At 44.2% G+C, this 19867-nt stretch overlaps 2 protein-coding genes across 2 annotated transcripts in view; one reads left to right on the top strand and one right to left on the bottom strand.

The window, feature by feature from the left end:
• The window catches only part of pmepa1 (prostate transmembrane protein, androgen induced 1), a 40038-nt gene extending 29859 nt beyond the window's left edge, over positions 1-10179 (top strand). The window contains exons 3-5 of the mRNA XM_062409188.1: positions 2488-2541; positions 2667-3019; positions 3419-10179. Of these exons, the coding sequence (XP_062265172.1) occupies positions 2488-2541; positions 2667-3019; positions 3419-3731 (720 nt within the window). The 3' untranslated portion in view covers positions 3732-10179. The remainder of the gene's footprint in view (positions 1-2487; positions 2542-2666; positions 3020-3418) is intronic.
• Positions 10180-10701: 522 nt separating this feature from the next.
• Positions 10702-17022, bottom strand: cfap91 (cilia and flagella associated protein 91). The gene is made up of 17 exons (XM_062409161.1): positions 16881-17022; positions 16700-16764; positions 15584-15741; positions 15423-15479; positions 14920-14976; positions 14639-14817; positions 14365-14542; positions 13924-14081; positions 13674-13829; positions 13455-13585; positions 13273-13374; positions 13114-13185; positions 12824-12970; positions 12527-12748; positions 12290-12438; positions 12041-12132; positions 10702-11890 (listed from the first exon to the last, which is right to left on the bottom strand). Exons 1-17 carry the CDS (start codon positions 16966-16968, stop codon positions 11667-11669), a joined length of 2235 nt encoding a protein of 744 aa, XP_062265145.1. The 5' UTR covers positions 16969-17022; the 3' UTR covers positions 10702-11666.
• Between the last annotated feature and the right edge of the window lie 2845 nt (positions 17023-19867).

The raw sequence follows: 19867 nt of genomic DNA, 5'->3' as shown, positions 1-19867 counted from the left end.
CAAGGTTTCTGGTTTACATGACATTTAAAAAATCTATTTACTGCATGAAAGTCGACTGTAACCAGGTTAAATTGAGATCTTCAACGTCTCTTAAGATCAAATCTTAAAATGAAACTTTGTGTTTTCTGTTCAACTTATTGTGAGTAAAGTTAAGTTAATTGACATTACACTTCTTGAAGCAATCTGGTTAGATTACTTTTGGTTATGTGGGTAACTGTGACTAAATGGATTTGTTGAGATTTTTATCCAAACTCAGGGCTACAGGCTTTTCATTGCCAACTTAAAAATGTTAAAATACATATATAAATAAAATCGCAAAATAATAATGAAGAAATATCTGCTATGTTCATGTGAAAATAGTTGATGAATATTGTTGATTAAACATTTTGGCATAACATTTTAATAATAGAATTTATCCTGTTTAACTTCTACTGCAGGAATAAAATATTGAGAAACAAATTAAAATATTATGTGAACAAAGGCGATCTACTATCTTCGTCATGCTTTTTTTGTTGCCAGTTAATTACAGTCATATTTAACTTGGTTCAGTCTGAGTTAAGAAGCTGTCGTTTCAGTCGTTAGCGAACATGTTCGTTCAGTAACGACAGTTGTTTGTGAGAGACTTTGAAGAAGCAGAGTTTCGGGAGGTGATCATAGTGATTAGAGTTTGCTGCAGGCTAATGCTAACACACTGATTCAACTCTTCAGACGACAAATGTGACGACTTTCTAAAGACACACAAACAAATGGCCTGGTGTCGGTGTCTTCAGAGGACGTTACACTGACGTACATGAAGTGTCCCGGAGACTTACTCAAACAATGACTCAAACATTAACCCTTAATCTTATCTCTATAAACAGCTTCGATATGAAAATATAAGGAATCAGTCGATGAGGGATACGATTTTGGGGGCGGAATCTTCTGGTTTTTGTTTTCTAGTTTGACCAATCACATTATTTATCTACATTCATTCCCAGAAAGCTGTGAACACAGACCAAAAATATCAATGTTTGAGTTTTGTGTGAAGAAACATTTGATTCATGTGATTAATACAAAACTAGTAATAATTGCAAAAAGCGAATATTGTCCTTACCCTAACCTTAAAACATGTCTTTGCTGAAAAGTTATTGGTTCACTAAATGGGAACTTCCTGTCCCCGTAAGGAGTTCACGTCCCCAAAGTGTGTACACAGACTTAGGTCCCCACTTAAAACCTAGACCACACACACACACACACACACTGACTCGCACCTGAGGCTTCTTCAAACATATGACTTCACTTGTGCTTCTTGAATTTCCTGCTACTGAATCACTATGTGTGTGTTGGTGTGTGTGTGGCTCCAGTCGACAAATTAGATATGAGTAAAGGATGAGGCATAAATGTGCACCGGAACATACACACACCCACAAAGAAGCTCCTGATAAGCTCAGAGGACTCATGGTGTCCTAGTTAATTTGGATTAGCAGACAGACACACTGACACACACACTAACACACACACGCAGGCAGACAGACATTCTCCCCCATGTTTTTGTAGAAGTGAAGAAGTGTCGTCTCTTCACCACAAGGCATCGACACACAACCGATTTCAATTTCCTCAACAGTGTGTTTATAATCTGAGGAGGAAATCAGGCCGACTTTATGAGTTGCTGTGTTCTCTCGTCAGTATCATGTAGATTAATCGGAGCCACAGATGTTGATTTGACAAAACTTAATTTGTGCAAAAATCGACCAATGATGAATTAAGCAAAAACCACATGTGTGAAATCTGAGAATTAACTTGTTTTCCAGTTTTAACTTGTACAACAGACAGAGAACATCTTACATGTGCAGCTTCACCGAGATGAAAACACAACATTTAAATAAAAAAAGGAACCGATAGAAAGGTGCTATGTGTTTGTTGTGCATCAGTAGAGCCCCCTAGTGGACGAAAGGCACAATAGAGTTGTGGCAGAAGTTTCAAATTAATCTTGCTTGATTCTCAGGCCCCATCTTCTGTCAGTGCTACATGCAAAAGTAAAAAAGTGGAAAACTGTCTGTCTGTGGTGCACAAGCTTCTTCTGCAGCTCCAGTGGCTCAGAAGGGTACATACTGTGAAATCTGGATCCGAACATATCTATATTTTTGGTATCCTTCCTGACACATATCACATCCTTATACACATTCTCGGGGAAATTTGTCAAACTAAAAAATGTTCAGTGGTGAGAACAGAGGTGAAACTCCTTGGTAGCTGTAATCGATGGACTCTTTAGGAAAATAAACACGAAGGAGAGGATTAAATTGTCAGTGTTGTTAAGCCAGAGCTTGATAAATATGCTGCTATCAACAGTTTGGACTAAGTCACTGTCTTCTTTAATTAAAATCAGCTTCAGGTAAACAGGGTTTGTTTTCATATGCACAAAATGTATATAAACTTTATAAAGTGAAATGACTCAACAGATCAACTGAAGGAGATTCTCACTGTCAAGCTTGGTCTGTTGTTTTTCAGGAGGGCAGTCTGTGGTCGTCTGAGGGCACCGGGACAAACAGTGGTCTGAACGAGGTGAGTTCAGCTTAAACCAGCTGTTCATACGAAAGAAGAAAACATCAAGCAGGTTTCTAGCAACTCTCAAATGTTCCGCGTCATGACACAGCTGTAATTTGATGTCGTTTGTTTCATGGCACCAGGTGTACAACCCTCGACCTCCGGACCGAGGCGTCCACTCGTCCTACCTTCAGCGGGAGCCTCCGCACGGCCAGTCGCAGCCCGCCCTCCAGTCGCAGCGCTTCCAGCACACGTACGCCCCGAGTCGCTTCCAGCCGACGTACCCCTACCTGCCCCAGAGCCTCATCGACCTCCCCCCCACCATCTCCCTCTCAGACGGAGAAGAGCCGCCGCCCTACCAGGGCCCCTGCACCCTGCAGCTCCGAGATCCAGAGCAACAGATGGAGCTGAACCGCGAGTCGGTCCGAGCGCCGCCCAACAGAACAGTGTTCGACTCCCATCTCCTGGACCCATCCAACTCCTGTCTGCAGGCCAGGTAACCACGCAGTGTCACGTGTTCGCAGATTCATTATGACCTGCAAAATCAAAGCTCCTCCCTCGACCTGTTTTTTCTTCCTCCTAAACTACGAGGCATGTTTCACATTCTGTTTGCTTTGTCATCCAAATGCTGCGTTCATTGTATCTTAATTAGCAGGCTTATATAATTACACCTAATAACATAGACACACCCGAAAACCAAATGAATATTGATGCCTTTCTACAGCTTAAGTCTCTAACAATTAGTTTAAAGAATGAGGTTGATAATTCTGCTCAAGCAAATATCTCTGGTTGTCACAACATCCTTCTTGAAGTTGTGAAACGCAGGACAGTAGTTCTTTCATCACTGTGGTTTCAATCGTATCACTCCTCTTTATCTATGTTGTTTTATTCCCAGTCTGCAGGCTCCTCCCCCGAGCGTCCATTCGGGCATCAGTGTGTTAGAAGCCCAGGAGGCCTTGTCCCGGCACCAGAAGCAGGGCTCTCGAGTAGAGGGAGCGCCCCCGGCCTACAGCGAGGTGATCGGGCACTACTACCACCCGACAGCCCTGAACTCCAGCCACAACCATCGGACTGTTCCATCCGCACAAGCACCCCCGTCCTCGCTCATACATGGTCTGATCCGACCTCCGCCTCAGCAGCAAGGAAGTGTGGACAACAGGAACGCAAGGAATACAAAGGAGAAATCCCAGAAGCCCCAGCAAGTGTGACAGTACTGTTTCCTCTTTTCTAGCCCGCAGGAAGGATTATGCCTCGCCACTTTGGGGAAACGGTCAGCAGCCAACAAGGAACAACCTGGTCGGTGGTTAACTCCACAGGTTTAAGGGCTGGTTAGTTGTGGCCGTAGCTGACACGGTTTCCCCTCATCACGGATCGGGCTAGGAGCGAGAGGCAGCAGCGCACGCCGGCTTCTCGTTAGGTAGGAACATCTGGAACCCGCATCATTCCTGCAGAGCATGGGCGCAGGAGAACATCTGGTACTTCCTGCTCCACAGTTTCCAGTATCACTTCGGATGAACCGATGATGATGTCCGAGAAGGAGGTTGAAGGGCGGAGGCGGGGGAGAGGGCGGATACAGATGCCTCCTTCTCCCCCACAGCAACTCCTCTCGCTGCAGCTCATCGCTCCTCCACGATTGAACTAGCCTTCACTCATTATAAATATTTACTCGTTCTGTTTGTTTCTGTAGAACTTTCTCTTTGTTTGTTCGACGCTTACAGGATCATTTCTATCCCTGCAAACGGTGAAATGTTGCAGTCTCCTTGGTTCTTCCAGGATTTGTTTTGTTTTCTCGTGATAATCCCCCCCCCACTCGCTGCTTTGACTCCAGTAAGTTTGTTCCCGACTGCACAGTTCAGCGTTTGGCGGCGACTCCTGCAACAGGCTTTAGCTGCATCACTGAGACACGTTAGCACTCAACCATATTCACACAAGCTAGACGTCGCTATCATTACTTTAAAACTAGCTTACGAGTTGTAGCACAGTGCTAAAAAACGTCCTCGAGCTAAACATCATGCCTTATATTGACCAACTGATGCAGGAGTTGTCGCTTAAATCTTTTCCCTTTTTTTTGTTTTATGTTTTCTGAAGAAGGTTTGCACAAAGTTCAAGACTGTTGACCCCAGAAAAAACCCGCAATATGATTGATAAGAGAGAAAATAGAGAAAGTAGGGGTATTTTTCTAAACTAGGTGGATTCTTATCGGTGAAGATGTTTTTTTTTTCTGTTTGTTTTTATATGTTGTGTAGTTTTAGAAAAAAAGAAAAGAAACAAACATCTGTAATCTGTTGGGGTGCCAACTTTCACGTTGAACATTTTTGCTACATACATGTTGGCATGTATATATGTTACAAATGGACGACATATACACACACATGTATGCAAACCGAGAGCAAACTTAAAAGCACGAACTTAGAGTTATTTATATAATTGCTAAAAAGAATTGCACTATTTTTTAGTACGCGCAGATGGAACGTGTGAGAGAGACTTTTATTGTGAAGGAGCTCTGTCCATTGAGAAACGAATACGAAGAGAGGAACCATGGAGGGGGGGTGGGGGCGAGGGTCGGGGCCAGGTCAGTGCACAGCGGCAAGTATCATGAGAACATATCACGGGAGAGATTCTGACTTTGATTCAAAGGACTTGGAACAACCATTACTGTACCATTGATATAAAAGTAAAAAAAATTAAAATCCCTGGTTTATGCAAATGTCCGAGTCCTGCGAGCCAACCACAAGTCAGCATCCAACCGAACCTGTGGGCCCAATCAGAAACCCTGCTCGAAGCTCTCTCTCTCATCCTAGTGGCCGAATCGTTAGCCAATCCCAAAGCTGGCTGTCACTACCTCGACCAAACAAGTCAAGCACATACGAGTTTGCTCACATTAATCAGACGTTGTCTCATCGAACAAAAGTCTGAACTAATCAAGACAATGTGTATTGTAACAGTGAAAGAAATTAGAGTAGTTTTAAAAATCCTGCTGTGTGTTATTTTATTTTGAATGTCAGACTAGTTGTTTGTTTGTCGTGTGAGAAGAGAGCGGGAACGACGCAGGTTCAGTGACGCCAGGTCGCCCGAAATGAGTGATACGCCGACTGTGCACTGCCGTGGCCACACACACACAAACACAACGTTTCTGCAGTTTCATTTAGAGTCGCATCTCTCCTGCCTTTTCAGCACACACACACACAAGTACCCACAATCCCCTCTGGCGAGTTTCTCTCTTGCAGGCATCTCTGAGCACTTTACGGCACCAGGAAGGAGACAACCATTTTGTGTCAGCCAGCGTCGGCCAGAATAAAACTTAGTCAAACCTTTTAAATTGAGTTTAGATTAAATTCTCTGATCTTCTTTAGCTTCTTCGTGTTGGAGGCAGCGCAGGATGAGTTGTTTTAAACAAGACACGCTGAAGTGTTGAAAAGTGACACGAGTGTTAATAGCAACTCATCTTGTGTCATCTCCTGAACAGTGTGGAAATAAAGGTCGGATAATCAAGTAGAATCTTAACGTATGTCTAGTTTAGTCTTTTTTTAAGTTGCTGCTCGTATATGTAAAAGTTCCCGTTGTGACCTTCACTCTTTCAACCCTGTGGTTAGTTTGTATTGATGTGAAGGAAGCACAGCCCAAATGAAGCCAGCGCCCTCTAGTGTTCAGTCTTTATGAAACAGCGCCCTCCAGAGGGAACCAACCAAACAGCAGCCAAAAGCTTAATTTAGTAGAGGAGAGATTTAAAGGTTTTATAATCTGATCATTTGTCTTCTCTTTACTTTTGTAATCACAGTTGTTCATCAGTATCAATATATTCATCACATGTCAAACACAAAACAACGAAATATTACAAACCTTGAGATCTTTACTTTCAAAACAGCTGTAAACTGTAGAAAAACATTATCTTAAGAGATTCGTTTTTCTATTTTAAGAATATATAATGAGTATACTGTCAGATTTAAATCCTGTGACCACATGAAAAAGAGAAACTGGTTAATGACAACACAGAAGCAGATCAACAGAGTGAGATCTGTAATTTACTGTTGAATCCTGAGTTTAACCTGTAAGAAGAGGAAAAGTTAAGACAAATGATCAGAAGCCATTTCTATCACTTCCCTCTCTCTTGTCTAGTCTCTCTTCTCTCGCTTGTCTGCTGCTGTAACTCGGCGGCATTGTGCACTTGAAGAAAAGAAAAAATCATTGAATCAATCAAAGTTTGAATCACCTTGTTTGGAGATAACGAGTCTGGTCCCAAATGTATTCTCTACCTTTATTCCTCACCTCTTCTCTCCTGTCCCGTCCTCTTCTCCCCCTCCATCACTGTGACCCTTGTGTTTGGGACCGGCTTCGTTCCCTGGTGAATAGGGTTTGGTTTCCTGCTCTGGAGGGTTTGCAGCGGGTATGAAAAGGCTGAACAGGCTCTGATCAGGGCTGTAGGCGATTAAACTAGTTAGAATAATTTAAAGTTGTGTATCTCAAGTGTAGATTGAAATAAATATGAATAGGGAAACTTGCGCTGGCTGACGCTACAAAATGAAAAAAACAGGAGGAGGGAAAACAGACATTTTTCATGTGATGCTGACACTGACTTCACAAACACACATGTTTACACACAGAAACATTAGAGCAACTCTTTCTAGTTCTACTTCATGATGCGGTGAAGCTTCCTGCAGCCACTGCTTAACTATGACATCTAAACTCAAGAGGTAAATTGGTACTTTTGTTTTCTAAATGTTTGTTAAAAAATGTTGAGTTGAACTGATCTAAATTCAAAAGTGTTAACAAGTTAAACTAATCAGGGCTCAAATGTCCCAGACTTGTCCGAGCAGATGATAATCTGTGTGTGTTTGGACGGGCCACACCTTTAGCTTAGCATTAAAGCTAACGTGAGGGGAGTTAACGTCTCAGTTAGCATATAAGCCAGCACCGAGTTTTTATAACCTGACATTAGACGAGTTAGAGTTAACAACACAGACTTGCCCTGGGAAAGACCTCCAGCTGTCTAGACAGAAGCTAAACACACACACACACACACACACACACACACACAGTAGACTAAATAAACCTACTTAAGAACCAGACCTTCCACACACACAGGTGCACTTTCATTCATCCACACACTCTTATTATGGACCACACAAGATAGCGAAAACATGTATCTCTCACACGCACACACACACACACTTCCCTCTTCCTGTCTGAACGAGCTCTACCTGTTCCCTAGAGATGCCTGCCGTCCAATGACAGAGCTCCCTTCCAACCGGCCCTTGCCGCCATTGGCCGGCCGTCTTTTCGGTCTCCCTGGAAAACGTCCGTCGTATATTATTGTTGCTATGTCGTTACAAGTGTGCCTGCCTGTGCTGAGACGGGCAAAATGTGAGTGGCTAGTTTGGGCTGTCAATCATCCCAGGCCACGCCTCCTTACTGTCTCACGTGATGATTGGATGATGATGATGATGATGAGGATGAGATTGAGTATAGTGACGATGAAGATGTTTTTGATAGTGATGCCGCAGAGAGCGTTGCAATACACCTACTATTTGCCTTTTTGATAATATTAGTCATATTAACGTAGTGTGCTAAATGTAATTTTTTTTAATTGTTGTTTTTATTGTTGTTTATTCACTTGAGAACAAAAAAAAGGTCATTTTATTATCAATCCACTGATCACACAGAACTTTTCTTTTTCCATTTCTAAAAACCAACGTCGACAGAGTAAAGCTACCTAACACGCGATCGCTGCAGATCCCCGGGGGAGGACGTGTAAATACCAGAACATGTACTTCTGCTTTCAAAGTGCCCTTTTCCAGTTTGATGTGTGCATGCTAGCCGCGCCGCTGTGAGCGTGATTCACGTACGTCACCTGAGATCAGCTAATGTTCAATCGTTGCTGCTCTCGCGCGTACAACTTCAAGTACGATTCGTTGTGCGCGCTAACCCAGTCTACACGCTACACGGCTAATCATCACGTCTCCTCGCCTGGCCCAGCGTCTACACGTGTGCCTTCTGGTGTCCGGTCTCAACAAGGAGACTTCACCCGACTGTAAAAACACATCACGGTGCAAAAAAAACTCTTCAATTTCTCTGTTTTTGTTGTCGTCAGATTTCGAACGGCAGCAAAATATCAGAAAACAGACCCTGCTTCTGTCGGGAAAGTGTGGAAGATCATCCATGCCAGAAAAATAAAGAAGAATCGACTCAAGCTCAGAATTCACCTGCTGTTTCCATGGTCAACAATGTCCTTTGATCTCAATTTAAAAGCTAACGTGGAAATAAAAGTTCTTCAATTTCATCCGATTCTTTTTTTTTCAATTCCAATAATTTCTTTCTTGACAACTTTGAAACAGCTCCATCTGCTGGGGAGAACTGTGCACTTCAGTTAAAAGCACCTATTGAGTCTCAAACCTGATTTATTGTAAATTTTGTATCTGTTCTGAATATATATTTGTTATCATTCCAACGTTCTGGTCATTTTTCTGGCATGAACGAACTTCCATAAGTTTCTGATAACCCCTCGGCCGCCACTGAAGTCGACGAAGCCCAGTTGGTCTGCGTTCGATCCGTGTGACCTCTCGGAGAGAATCTGCAGCTCAGTTTCCTGTCTTCAGTCTCGTTTAAGACATTTTTCCAAAGAAGGAATCATCCTAAACAAAACTCTTGCATCTGTAAAAAAAAAAGAGTAAAAAGACAAGAGTTACTTCTGACTTGAACTTTTCTGTTTCTTTCATTTCTTTGGAGGAACGTTTTGCTTCAGACGCCTTTTTCCAGTTTCTCTAAGTACTTCAGTCACACAGGTGAACCCAGTCGTACTCGTTTGAAGGAGGAGAAACAGCATGGTACCACAAACACTGGATAGTAAACTGGAGGAAGGTGAATAATAAAGCAGATGTTTAGCTCCTTTGTGTGTTTGCTCATCCTGCATCGTGGTGTTCTTGTTTTCTGCTCGCTCTGCTCTGAATCAGCGCCGCGCGGCGCCTCTCCTCTGACAATGTTAAAGAAAATATACGATTACACTCTTTCGGTTGCAGTATGTATGTGTGCGTATTTAAACAAGCCTCGATATCTTGCAGGACACAACGCTCGTCCGCCACAGTGACTATTGTAGAAGTCTTCCACCTGTCGTCGAGTTTAATCCTGCACGCATGTTAAATGTGGGACTTGTACAATAGATCCGTTTGTTGTGGTCAGGATTCCTTCACGTGTCTGGTCCTGAGCTCTGAGAACCTTCAGACCGGCCGGAGCAGACGTCAGAGACGACGTGAAGGAGCCCTGATCTGCTCTTGTAGAAAAATGATGGATTCTCCTGAATTTAAATGAAGCACCGGGCTCACTCATCTCCCACTGCAGCACAGCAGGGGGGGGGGGGAGAACGAGAGATGAACCCGGTGCTGGGAGGTTCAGGCTTTGAATCTGTTTTCTGTCACAGCATGGCTCGCAGTTATATAGAGGCCTACTTATTCTCAATGATGATAATTGCTTATTTGTGTATTAAAACAGTTTATTTTAATTTATATTGGATGGTCTACGTGTTGCTGGGTTTGTTATTTTCTTCTATGTTTGTTACAAACAGAAGACAATGGTTTATCGTTGTTGTCACAGAACATGGTATGAATCGGACACATTTCAGTTAGCCTTCGATTTAAAAAACCAATAAAAAAGTTTTATAAATACGTCTGTTTCTCGTCTGATTTTTTTCCTCCATGATTAATTCTGTTTGTCCAGGATCAAGCAGATGGACCAAAGTTGTGTCTAGTTTCTTCTGGAAGGACTTTTTCTCCAAGAAACATCTGACACCAAACCATCCTTCAAATCTTCAGGCGACATTTTTAATGTCAAAAGTATAAACAAGGTTCATACTTGCAAACATTAATAACAGTAAAATAACAATGTTTGATTCCAAACCTCCTAGTCGTCAACCAAACCTCAAATGATATCAATATCCTTTACACTGTTAGTGAGAAAGATAAAAAACAAACAATCTGAGTAGGAACATCTCCCCCGGATGCAGGTGGAACATGGTTCGATCCAATTAACAACAGTATTTAAACAGGTCTGATGCAAACTGATTTCACATCCAGTAGTTTGATCTGTTTGTGTGTTTTGAGGAATGAGGAGTTGATGGCTGCAGGTTCGGTGTTTGGCTGTTGGAGCTTGAGTCACCTCGTTAGTCAACAACAGAAACCAAAGCTGGTACCAAGTTGAAAAAAGGTCTTTAAAGTGAATTCAAAATCAAGAATCAGGGCTTAAGTTGACTTTACTTAATGTGGAGCTGAGTTCTGAACGTCCAGAGATCTGAAGTCCACTTTAAATACGACCAGTACCTCCTGATGACTCTTTTATAGCTATGTCCTCTCTTTACCCAACTTCTTTCAATACGCCTGAACTAAATTTCAAACACCTCTATAATACCATTAAACATTTTTATCAACTAATCCCTGAATGAATCTGTCACAAATCTTTTAAATTTAGAGCAACAGTGCCTCATAGTGGCTGGAGAGTGGAACTTCCTCCTCAGGTGCAGGGTTCACGCTGTGGGCTCAGAGCCAATCTCAGTTTGACTGTATCTCAGAATTTAATATTTTCAGTCTCTACAGTACAAGGGCAACACATATTATTTTTGACATATGTATTTTTTCCCTGTTTATCAGACACCATCTTCTAAACCAAGCTGTAGTCAGAAGAGATGTGTCTTTAGTCTGGAGGAAGATGTGAAGATGTTCTGTCCTGATGTCGATGTGGAGCTCAATGGTAACCAGTGAAGGGAGCGGAGGACCAGAGTGAATTTAGGTTAAAGACCAGTGGAGCTGCTGCATTCTGAATGAGCTGCAGAGATCGGATGGCACTAGCAGGTAGACCTGCCAGGAGGGAAGTGCAGTAGTCTTGGGTTAGTTGACCAGAGCCCTGAACAGGACCTGGACCATGGAGTTGTCAAAGGTAATAGTCAGGTGGTGGGTGGGAGGAAAAGTAGTTCAGTCTAGTTGGGTTTCACCTGCGTAGCTATGGTAAGAAAAACCATGTGAGTCAGAGCCGAGAGAGTTGTTGTACAGAGAGAAGAGGAGGGGACCCAGGACGGAACCTTGAGGGACCCCAGCTGTGAGAGGACAAGGTTCAGATCCTCTCCAGGTATCCCCGGTAGGAGCAGTCGTTGAGGTCTCTACTCAGTGAGGCTGAGGTTCTGCTTCCTGCTGCTGATCCTGCTCTCGGCTGCTCGGCTCCTCAACAGAGGCTGTTTCAGAAGGAAGGAGGGAAGGAGGAGAGGAGGGAGGGAGGGGAGGAGAGGAGGGAGAGAGGGGAGGAGAGGAGGGCGGGAACCCAGAACCCTCTGCAGCCTCATTGATGATGCTCCGAACGGCCTCCAAGTGTTTCTGCTGCCTCGCGTGAACTGACAAAGAGAAAAGAGAAAGTCAGAGAGAGTTTTCTACCTTTTCTTTTTTTCAGTCGTTTGAAATTTTGAGATTAAGGATTGTTTTTGATTATGATTTTAGAATAGTGATTTTTAACATTTGTTGTATTCTGATCTTTGTGGACAAACCTCTTCTCCTGATGTTGATCTTCTCCACCTCTGGGATGAGGAAACTGTAAACCAGCTCTGAAACGATCTCCTCCGACTGAAGGTTGTTCCTGCTTCTCACACACACACACAGACACACACACACACAGACACACACACACACACACAGACACACACACACACACACAGACACACACAAAGGTGTTATCTCTGGGTTTGAACGTCTGACTACAGACATGCAGACTACGGACATGCTGAGTCGTCTGTTACCTTTGCTCCGCAGCGTATACGATGTCGTTGATCTCCTTGGCCCTCCGGCGGATCTCCTCTCGGGCCTGGTCGTTCGCCGTCCGCTCCACAGTTCCCAAGATGACGCTCTCCAGATAGAAGTCCACAGTTTCCTGGTGAATCTGCACCACCTGTGACACAGCGTGAAGCACATCAGAACATGGCCGCCATCGACTCACACAGGTATTTTCTTGACATGCTCAGGAACCATGTGCGCACTTGTCTGAAGATCTCATCTTCTTCTCTGCGTCTGAACTCCTCCAGCTGCCTCCTGCCGCTCTCCTCGGCCTCTCGGATGCGGCGCTCCCTCTCGGCGAGGAGCGTGAAGGCGTGGATCCTTCGCTCCTCCTGGAGGCGAATCAGCTCCTTGGACAAGGTGTCGAACATGTCCTCCAGCTCTGCGCCGATCACTCGGGCCTGGGACGCCTCGGTCTGAGACGTCTGAGAGAGGAAAGAGGAGGCGTGAGTGAGGAGGTCGTGTGAAATACATTGCGAGTGTGTGTGTGACTGTTTCACCTCGATTCTCTGTTTGTCTCTCTCTGTCTTCAGGGCGATCATCAGCTCTCTGTCCACCTGCTGCAGCTCCTGCTCTTGTCTCTGCAGCGCGTGGACCGTCCTCAGTTCCTGGATCAGATCCGTGTGGTTCTCTTTGCCCTTAAACATCTGTGAGACAACAACAGACAGACCTCAGTCTAACACAGCCCTGCTCAGAAGGTGTGTACTGTGTGTGTGTGTGTGTGTGTGTGTGTCCTAAGCGTATTCACACAGACAGACACACAGATGAGGTCAGGGGTTAAAGGTCAGACCTCGTTCTGGACGCTTTTCCCTCTCAGCAGCTTCTGCAGGTGGATGACAGCGAGCTCCGTGTCCTCCTCTCCCTGAAGAAGATCATATACATGAATCAACAAACACCATCACACAGAACCATCGAGCTGATTGTGGATCAGACTGGGACAGCCGCTCACCTCCGGCGGCTCCTCCACTGTGGGAGTGGCGGGACGAGGAACCGGCTTCTCCTTCTTGACCAGGAATCGTAACGGCTTCTCCGCCCTCTTCTCCCTCAGCGCCTGTGGACACACGGTTTAGTCACGTGTGTATTTACACTTGAGGCGAATGAGCTTGACGATGAGTTAGTTTTGTCGTTTACCTTGTATGTGTTCATTTGCTCCAACGCTTTCTTCACAGACGGCTGGATCACGTCCTTGATGACGTCTTTGGATCTTTTCAGCCGCAGCTGACAGAGGGGGGTGGAGGATCGGGCCTCCAGCTCCACCAGGCCTGGGATCGACAGAGACTCACACGTCACCTCAACAGCAGATGAAAGATGCTCCATTCTATTTGTCCAAAGATCATTTTAGAATCAAACCTTCATATGTGGTCAAGTGGTGTTTCTGTGAGGCACTGCTGTGAGCACCGGTGAAAGTTCCCCGGAGGGAGTGAGGGACGAACTCAGTGTCTCTCAGGCCGAGTCGCTTCAGCTGCCCCTTCATGCTCCGTCCCTTCGTTTGCAGTTTCCTCAGGGCTACACACCGAGGACACAAAGACGAACAGTGAGTGAAGTGAAACCTCCGGTGCTGAATGTCCAGAAGCTCGGGCGGTGGTCGAGGTGGTCTTACAGCGGCTGTACTGGTTGTGGGTCTTGTGTAGTTGGCCCTCCCTGTGGCTCAGGAGCTTTAAGTAGCTGTGTCTCAGTCTCTGGTCTGTCAAGTGTCTCTGGGCCTCGTCTCTCTGCATCAACAGGTCCGTCAGCACCACCAGGCGGGACTCCTGCAGCCTGCCCCCCCCCACAGACACACACGTTTAATGGTAGCAACCACCATGTTGCTTTATGACCGAGAACTGGATATGTCCAATAAATCCTTCAAACCCGTTGTGTTAGCATTTACTCTCTCTGCTTTATCGCTGATAACTATTACTTTTGGTACCACTAGGGGGCAGTGGAACAAAGCTTTGAACCATAGACTGTATGTAAATGGATGACATGACACACACACCCACTCATCCATCCACAGGGAGCCAGTGGTTCCTGATTAGTAACGCAAAGCGGCTCCACTCACTTCTGGATTTCTTTTTCCCTGAACGCCCACTCCTTGGCCTCCATCTCCTCCATCATCCGCCTCCTCCTGTCCAGCTGACTCAGGTCGTCCAGCGGGGGGAGACCCGCCTCCCAGACCCGTTTGGCCCGGGCCCGCTCGATCATCTCCACCTCCGCCAGGCCAGCGGGCAGGCCGCGTCCTGAGGGGAGGAGTCACCACGGGGGGTGAGATGTGAGGGAAGTGACAGATGAACTGGTTTGAAGGACCTGAAGTGATGGTGACTGGTTGTTCTTACCCCAGGTCAGAGGAGCGAGCTGCAGGAGCTCCGTCGGGGTCGTGCCCGGTCGTATCACGTACTCGGGGCAGTACGGGTCTGTTTGGGTCTCACTCTCCCTGTAGTCCGTCTGCACCCCCACAGTGATGTGTGTGAGCTGCTGTTCTGCATTCTGTCCACCAGGAGGCACTAGGTTTCCTCTGAGGTGACAAAAAAAAAGAGAGGGTGAACCCTCCGCTAGGTACCAGGACAACGTGAACGGGTGAAAAGTAAATGAAATGTGAGGAAGCTGCTGAACTTACTGATGCAAACCATAGATCACGTCAGGGGGAAGCCGCTGTGAGGAGGGGAGTAGAGGTCTGGGGGGGGGGGGAAACAGAGGGGAAACACCAGATCAGAGAATAGGTGGATTTCTAGATTAATGAAATGTTAAATCATTGTGAGCCAGACTGATTTATCTCAGAGACTTTTGCTGATATGAAAACTTACTTAAAAGCTGTATGTTTAAAGTTTTCTCTGAATACTAATCCTGTATATTTGGTTGTATTTGTGTTTAATTTGGTTATTTGTAACAAAGTTTATGGTTAAAGTGCAAAATATTAACCTTCAATTCCATTTCTTTTGTAATTGGGGTTTGATATCGACGTCTCGAGGAATCATTGACAATGTTTTAATTAATAATATCAGGGGATTTATATGTATTTGACATTTTTGACGGCCTAATGTTATCGAGGGGGGGGGGGGGAATCCGTTTCCGTTCGGGCTCTAATGATTTTCTTCCACCAGCTTCAGACTGGAATCAAACCTCTGAAAGTATTTCCAGTGATCAGCTCCTCGATGACTCTGGTCCCTTCTTGTCACCCTGTCAACAACAGAATCAATAATCAATAATCAAAGGTTCAGTTTCTATGTGAACGGAGTGATTCAGCTTGTGAACGGACTCGGCTCCGGAGCGGCTGCTGTTACCCGGTGAGCTGCTGCAGAGCCTCTCTGTGCTGGTCCCTGTAGCCTCTCCAGGCCCGGTCCACCGCCGGGGGGACGGGGTCGGTGGGGTCCAGCTGGAGGGTGAAGCCCGGGTGGTGCGGCAGGCTGCTGAACATGGAGTCGAACTCGGGCATTCGCCGCTGAGCCGTGGAAACAGAAACAGTGTCGGTGCTTCTCATCGTCATTTCAGCTCTTTGCTCGTTTTAAATGTCCGACTTGTAAATATGACTCGTAAAGATTTGATTTACTGACAAGTTTAATCATATTTTATTCTATTTGACAATATTTATTATTATGTTCTTCTCCTTTGCTTCCTTTGATGAGAAGGAACCTTCTTGAAGTAATAGGAGATGAGTCCCATATATCTATATCTTCTGTTTCATCAAAGGAGCCTTCTTCACTTGGGTCAGTAGAGAGGAGAATCTAAGTCCTCAGAGATTTCAGACTCAGAATCAAGACTAAGAAGTTCCTCCTCGTCTTCCTCATCTTCCTCATCCTGCTCTTTGTGAAGCATCTTTGACAATTTCAGCCGTAAATCTGAAATGATGGTGACCAGCCGTGCTGACACTCCGAATAAAGAAATCAAATCAGTCGTTCAATTGATCAGTCTATTGAGTATATACTGTTATATTTGGAGTTTTATTTTGTTGATCTAGCTTTGGTTGCTTGTGCAAATGTGAACAAGAAGCTGTGAACAGTGAATGTAGAGTACGGGTCATTTTGACCTGTGTGTGAGTGTTGTAGAAATAGAAAAAATATTTATAATCAAAAAGTAATAAAGGAACAATTTAAATAAGGATTTATGATCCAAAACAAGTTAATTGTGGAAAACCTGAAATAACGATGAAATTCATTCACTTCAAAGATATGAAAATTAAAACTGAGCCGGGTCACTTTCGACCCAAGTTGTGTATTAAATACTTAATAAAGGTATTTGTCTTTTATTTTCTAAGAAACCTGGGTCCAATCCTGAATAATTTAGTTTAATTGTCAAAAATCGCCTCACCTCTTATTGAGTTAATCATTTTACTTTATTTTACTGATATGATATTTATTGTTCCTCCTCTGATCACGTGTTCACATCATATTCAAACTCACCACTCTGTGTAGGGAGGCTCTGGACCGGATGTGATCCACCTCGGATGAAACCGTGTGAACCGGATCTGCAGCAGAAACATTAAAGCATCACTCCATCACGCTGAGCTAACGTGCTCAGCTAACGTGCTAAGCTAACGGGTTGTTAGCCGGTAGCTTAGCACGTTTCTCTGTGTGTACTCACCGTACAGGAAGTCGTAAACGCGCTGACGCTTCACCAGCGCGTCGCTCGGCTTCTTCCTGGAAACGGTGACACTGACGGATTCGTTCATTTTGATTTTCTTTACAGTCAAACGTCACAGAGTCTGTCTGTGACTGTCTGTGACTGTCTGTGCTGCGGATTAGCTGTTTGTCCTGTAACCATGGAGATGGACTACTGACGGAGAACCGGAAACCACATCAAACCGTCACAATAAAACGTAAAAAAAACAAAAAACACAAACGTCAGTCACTTTGTAACGCTTCCGGTTAAGATAACCAGGGTTGTTGTTTACTTTTATCATGTTTAAGTTATGTTATTTTATTTCAGTGACACTGATTCATACTTTGGAAACTTCTAACTATTCTGTTCCCTACCAAAATAAAATCTTAAAATCCATATATAGTCATGTATAAAGTTACCAGCAGAGGGCGCCCTCACACTGAGAGGTTCATAACAGTACTATGGATTTATACTTCTACTATTGATACTACTACTAATAGTAATAATAAGACTACTACTATCACTACTACTAAAAATAATAATAATAATACAAATACTGCAACAACTTTCATTAAAAATGATATATTATTAAAAACTACGTCATTTATCTACCTTCACCTCTGCACCTACTCAGGATCTGTGTAATGTCGATCAGCCTCCAGCTGGTGGCGCTCTTTACTGGAATCTGTTTTGAAGTGTCTATCCTCTCCTCACGTTTTGACGTCACTATGTATTAAAGCAACTTGAGATCATATATATTGTGATTTGGAGCCACAGGATTAAAATTAATACACAATTACTCTTTATTTAGTAGTTTCACTATTACCATCAGAAAAAGAGATGTTTGAATAAACTTTCAAAACATGTTGAGTGATGTATTTGTATCTGTAAAATCTTAATCTGCAAAGTATCTGTAGTTATGAGTAAGATTCAGGAGAGATACGAACTGATGTGTGTTACAGCTTTATAATGTTCAAGAGAAAGTAAAACAAGGGAAGGAGAGTAAAAAGGAAAGAGGGAAGGAGATAGGAAGAGATAAAGACCCTGTTTGTCTCCTCATGTGACCTCAAACACTGAGGACTGGAGACTGTAACTGAACCAATCAGCAGATCTCACCACATATAGATATTTAGATATGTACAGTAGATTCCAAATGTTTTCATTTTCATCAAGTTGTCGCTCGGTCAAATCTCAGGTCCTTTAGAAGAAACAGACATAAATCTAAAATAAAACTTATTCATCTGTAATGATTTGAAAAGCAGAGAAAGAAAGAAATTAGGAACCCGAGCAGAAATATGACGATTCACTTGTTTTCTGGAATGATTTGATAATCAAAACTATTAAGACTTGACTTGGACGTGTCAATTATAACATCACTTGAGATTTGTCTGGAGCGACCTGACACCTGAACTTTGACCTGAGACCTGAGACCTGAACTTTGACCTGAGACCTGAGACCTGAACTTTGACCTGAGCAGCAGGTGAGCAGCGGGTGAGCAGGCGTGATCGCTCAGTGATCAGTGAATGATCAGTGATGAAACTGTCTGTGATCAGTGAGTGAACCTGTCAGTGATTTCTCAGCCTGTTGAACCTGAGCCAGTTACTGATCAGTGACTCATCAGCCTCCCAGTGGGTGACTCCGCTCTCTGCTGGTTCCAGGTCTGCTCCCCAGCAGCTGGGTCATCAGATCACCGGCTCCACTGTCTGACGCTGGCTGTGCGTTGCCTCACACGTTGACTCGCTGCCCGTCAGGCAAACAGAGTCCCGGCCGGTTCACTGCTCACTTGGCCGAGCTGATGAAAAGGTGGCAGATGAGTTGTAAAACGATGAATGAGGTGATTAGACAAAATGTGGGTTGATGATTGAACTTGATTCCAAGGATCAGTCAGGATCATTCGAGGGATTCGACAAACCTGCTGCTTCCTTTTCACTGTCCCACTTGAGGATGGGGAGCTTTTTACTTCACTAGATTTCCGTCAGCAGTGTTCAGGCCGACAGGTTTGGTTCCACAGAGACAATGAAAATCTTGTTTTGCAGATTTCCTACAAACGTTCATGTCACAGCCGGATGGATCCTGTTCTTTTCCTCTTGCTGCTCTGAGAGGTCGACATTTTTTGCATGAAAAATAACTTTGTTAAGTTAAAGTTGAACTGCTCCTTGAACATAAAAGTAAATCGCACAACTTACAACAACTCGCACAACAACATTTACTGCGTGAGTTTCATATTTAGAAATCAGACGCTACAATAAAACCTGGGAGGTTAAAGTAAAGTCAACTCTTCTTATTGAATCACATTTTTATAGGCAGTTAATTTGTGTGTATCTGAAGATGCAGTGGTTTCTGACGATGCTTCAGTGACGTGTGAGACTTTCAGGAAACTGCCGGAGATTCCACGACATCTCGTTGACGTCATCGTTCACCAATCAGTGTCCACGTCACGGCTGACGTCCAGTCCTGGGTTATTGTCCGACTGGACCCTGCATGAGTGTGTGTCCCCGGCAACCTCTGCGTCCACACACACACACACACACATACACAGACACACACACACACACACACACACACACACACACACACACACACACACACACACAGAGATAAGGCCTCACCTTTGATACGTCCATGTTTCGTTGCTTCATTTCTTTCATCTCTTTTGGCTCTTTTGTTATTTCAAACAGATAAAGACACCAACAGAACAAACAGATAAATTAAACATCCCACAGATATAAATTATTTAATAATTTCAACATTGGAGGATGTGATAAAGTTCCTGTTGAGAAACAGGAAGAAGCCGTTTCTCACCGGGAAGGTGAAGACACAGAAACGCCTGTAGTTTCTCACAAACCCACTAAAGTCTCTAGATTTCCATAATGTGGGTGAATCACCTGAAGAACGAGATGATTCCTCAGCTCTTTTCCTTCAGTTGTAATCTTTCATCTTTGATCGGGCAGCTATTAGAACGGCACAGT

This window comes from Platichthys flesus, chromosome 2 (genome assembly GCF_949316205.1).
Source record: "Platichthys flesus chromosome 2, fPlaFle2.1, whole genome shotgun sequence".
Taxonomy (NCBI): domain Eukaryota; kingdom Metazoa; phylum Chordata; class Actinopteri; order Pleuronectiformes; family Pleuronectidae; genus Platichthys; species Platichthys flesus.
The sequence above is the reverse complement of the archived record's forward strand: the minus strand, read 5'-3'. Positions and strand labels throughout refer to the sequence as shown.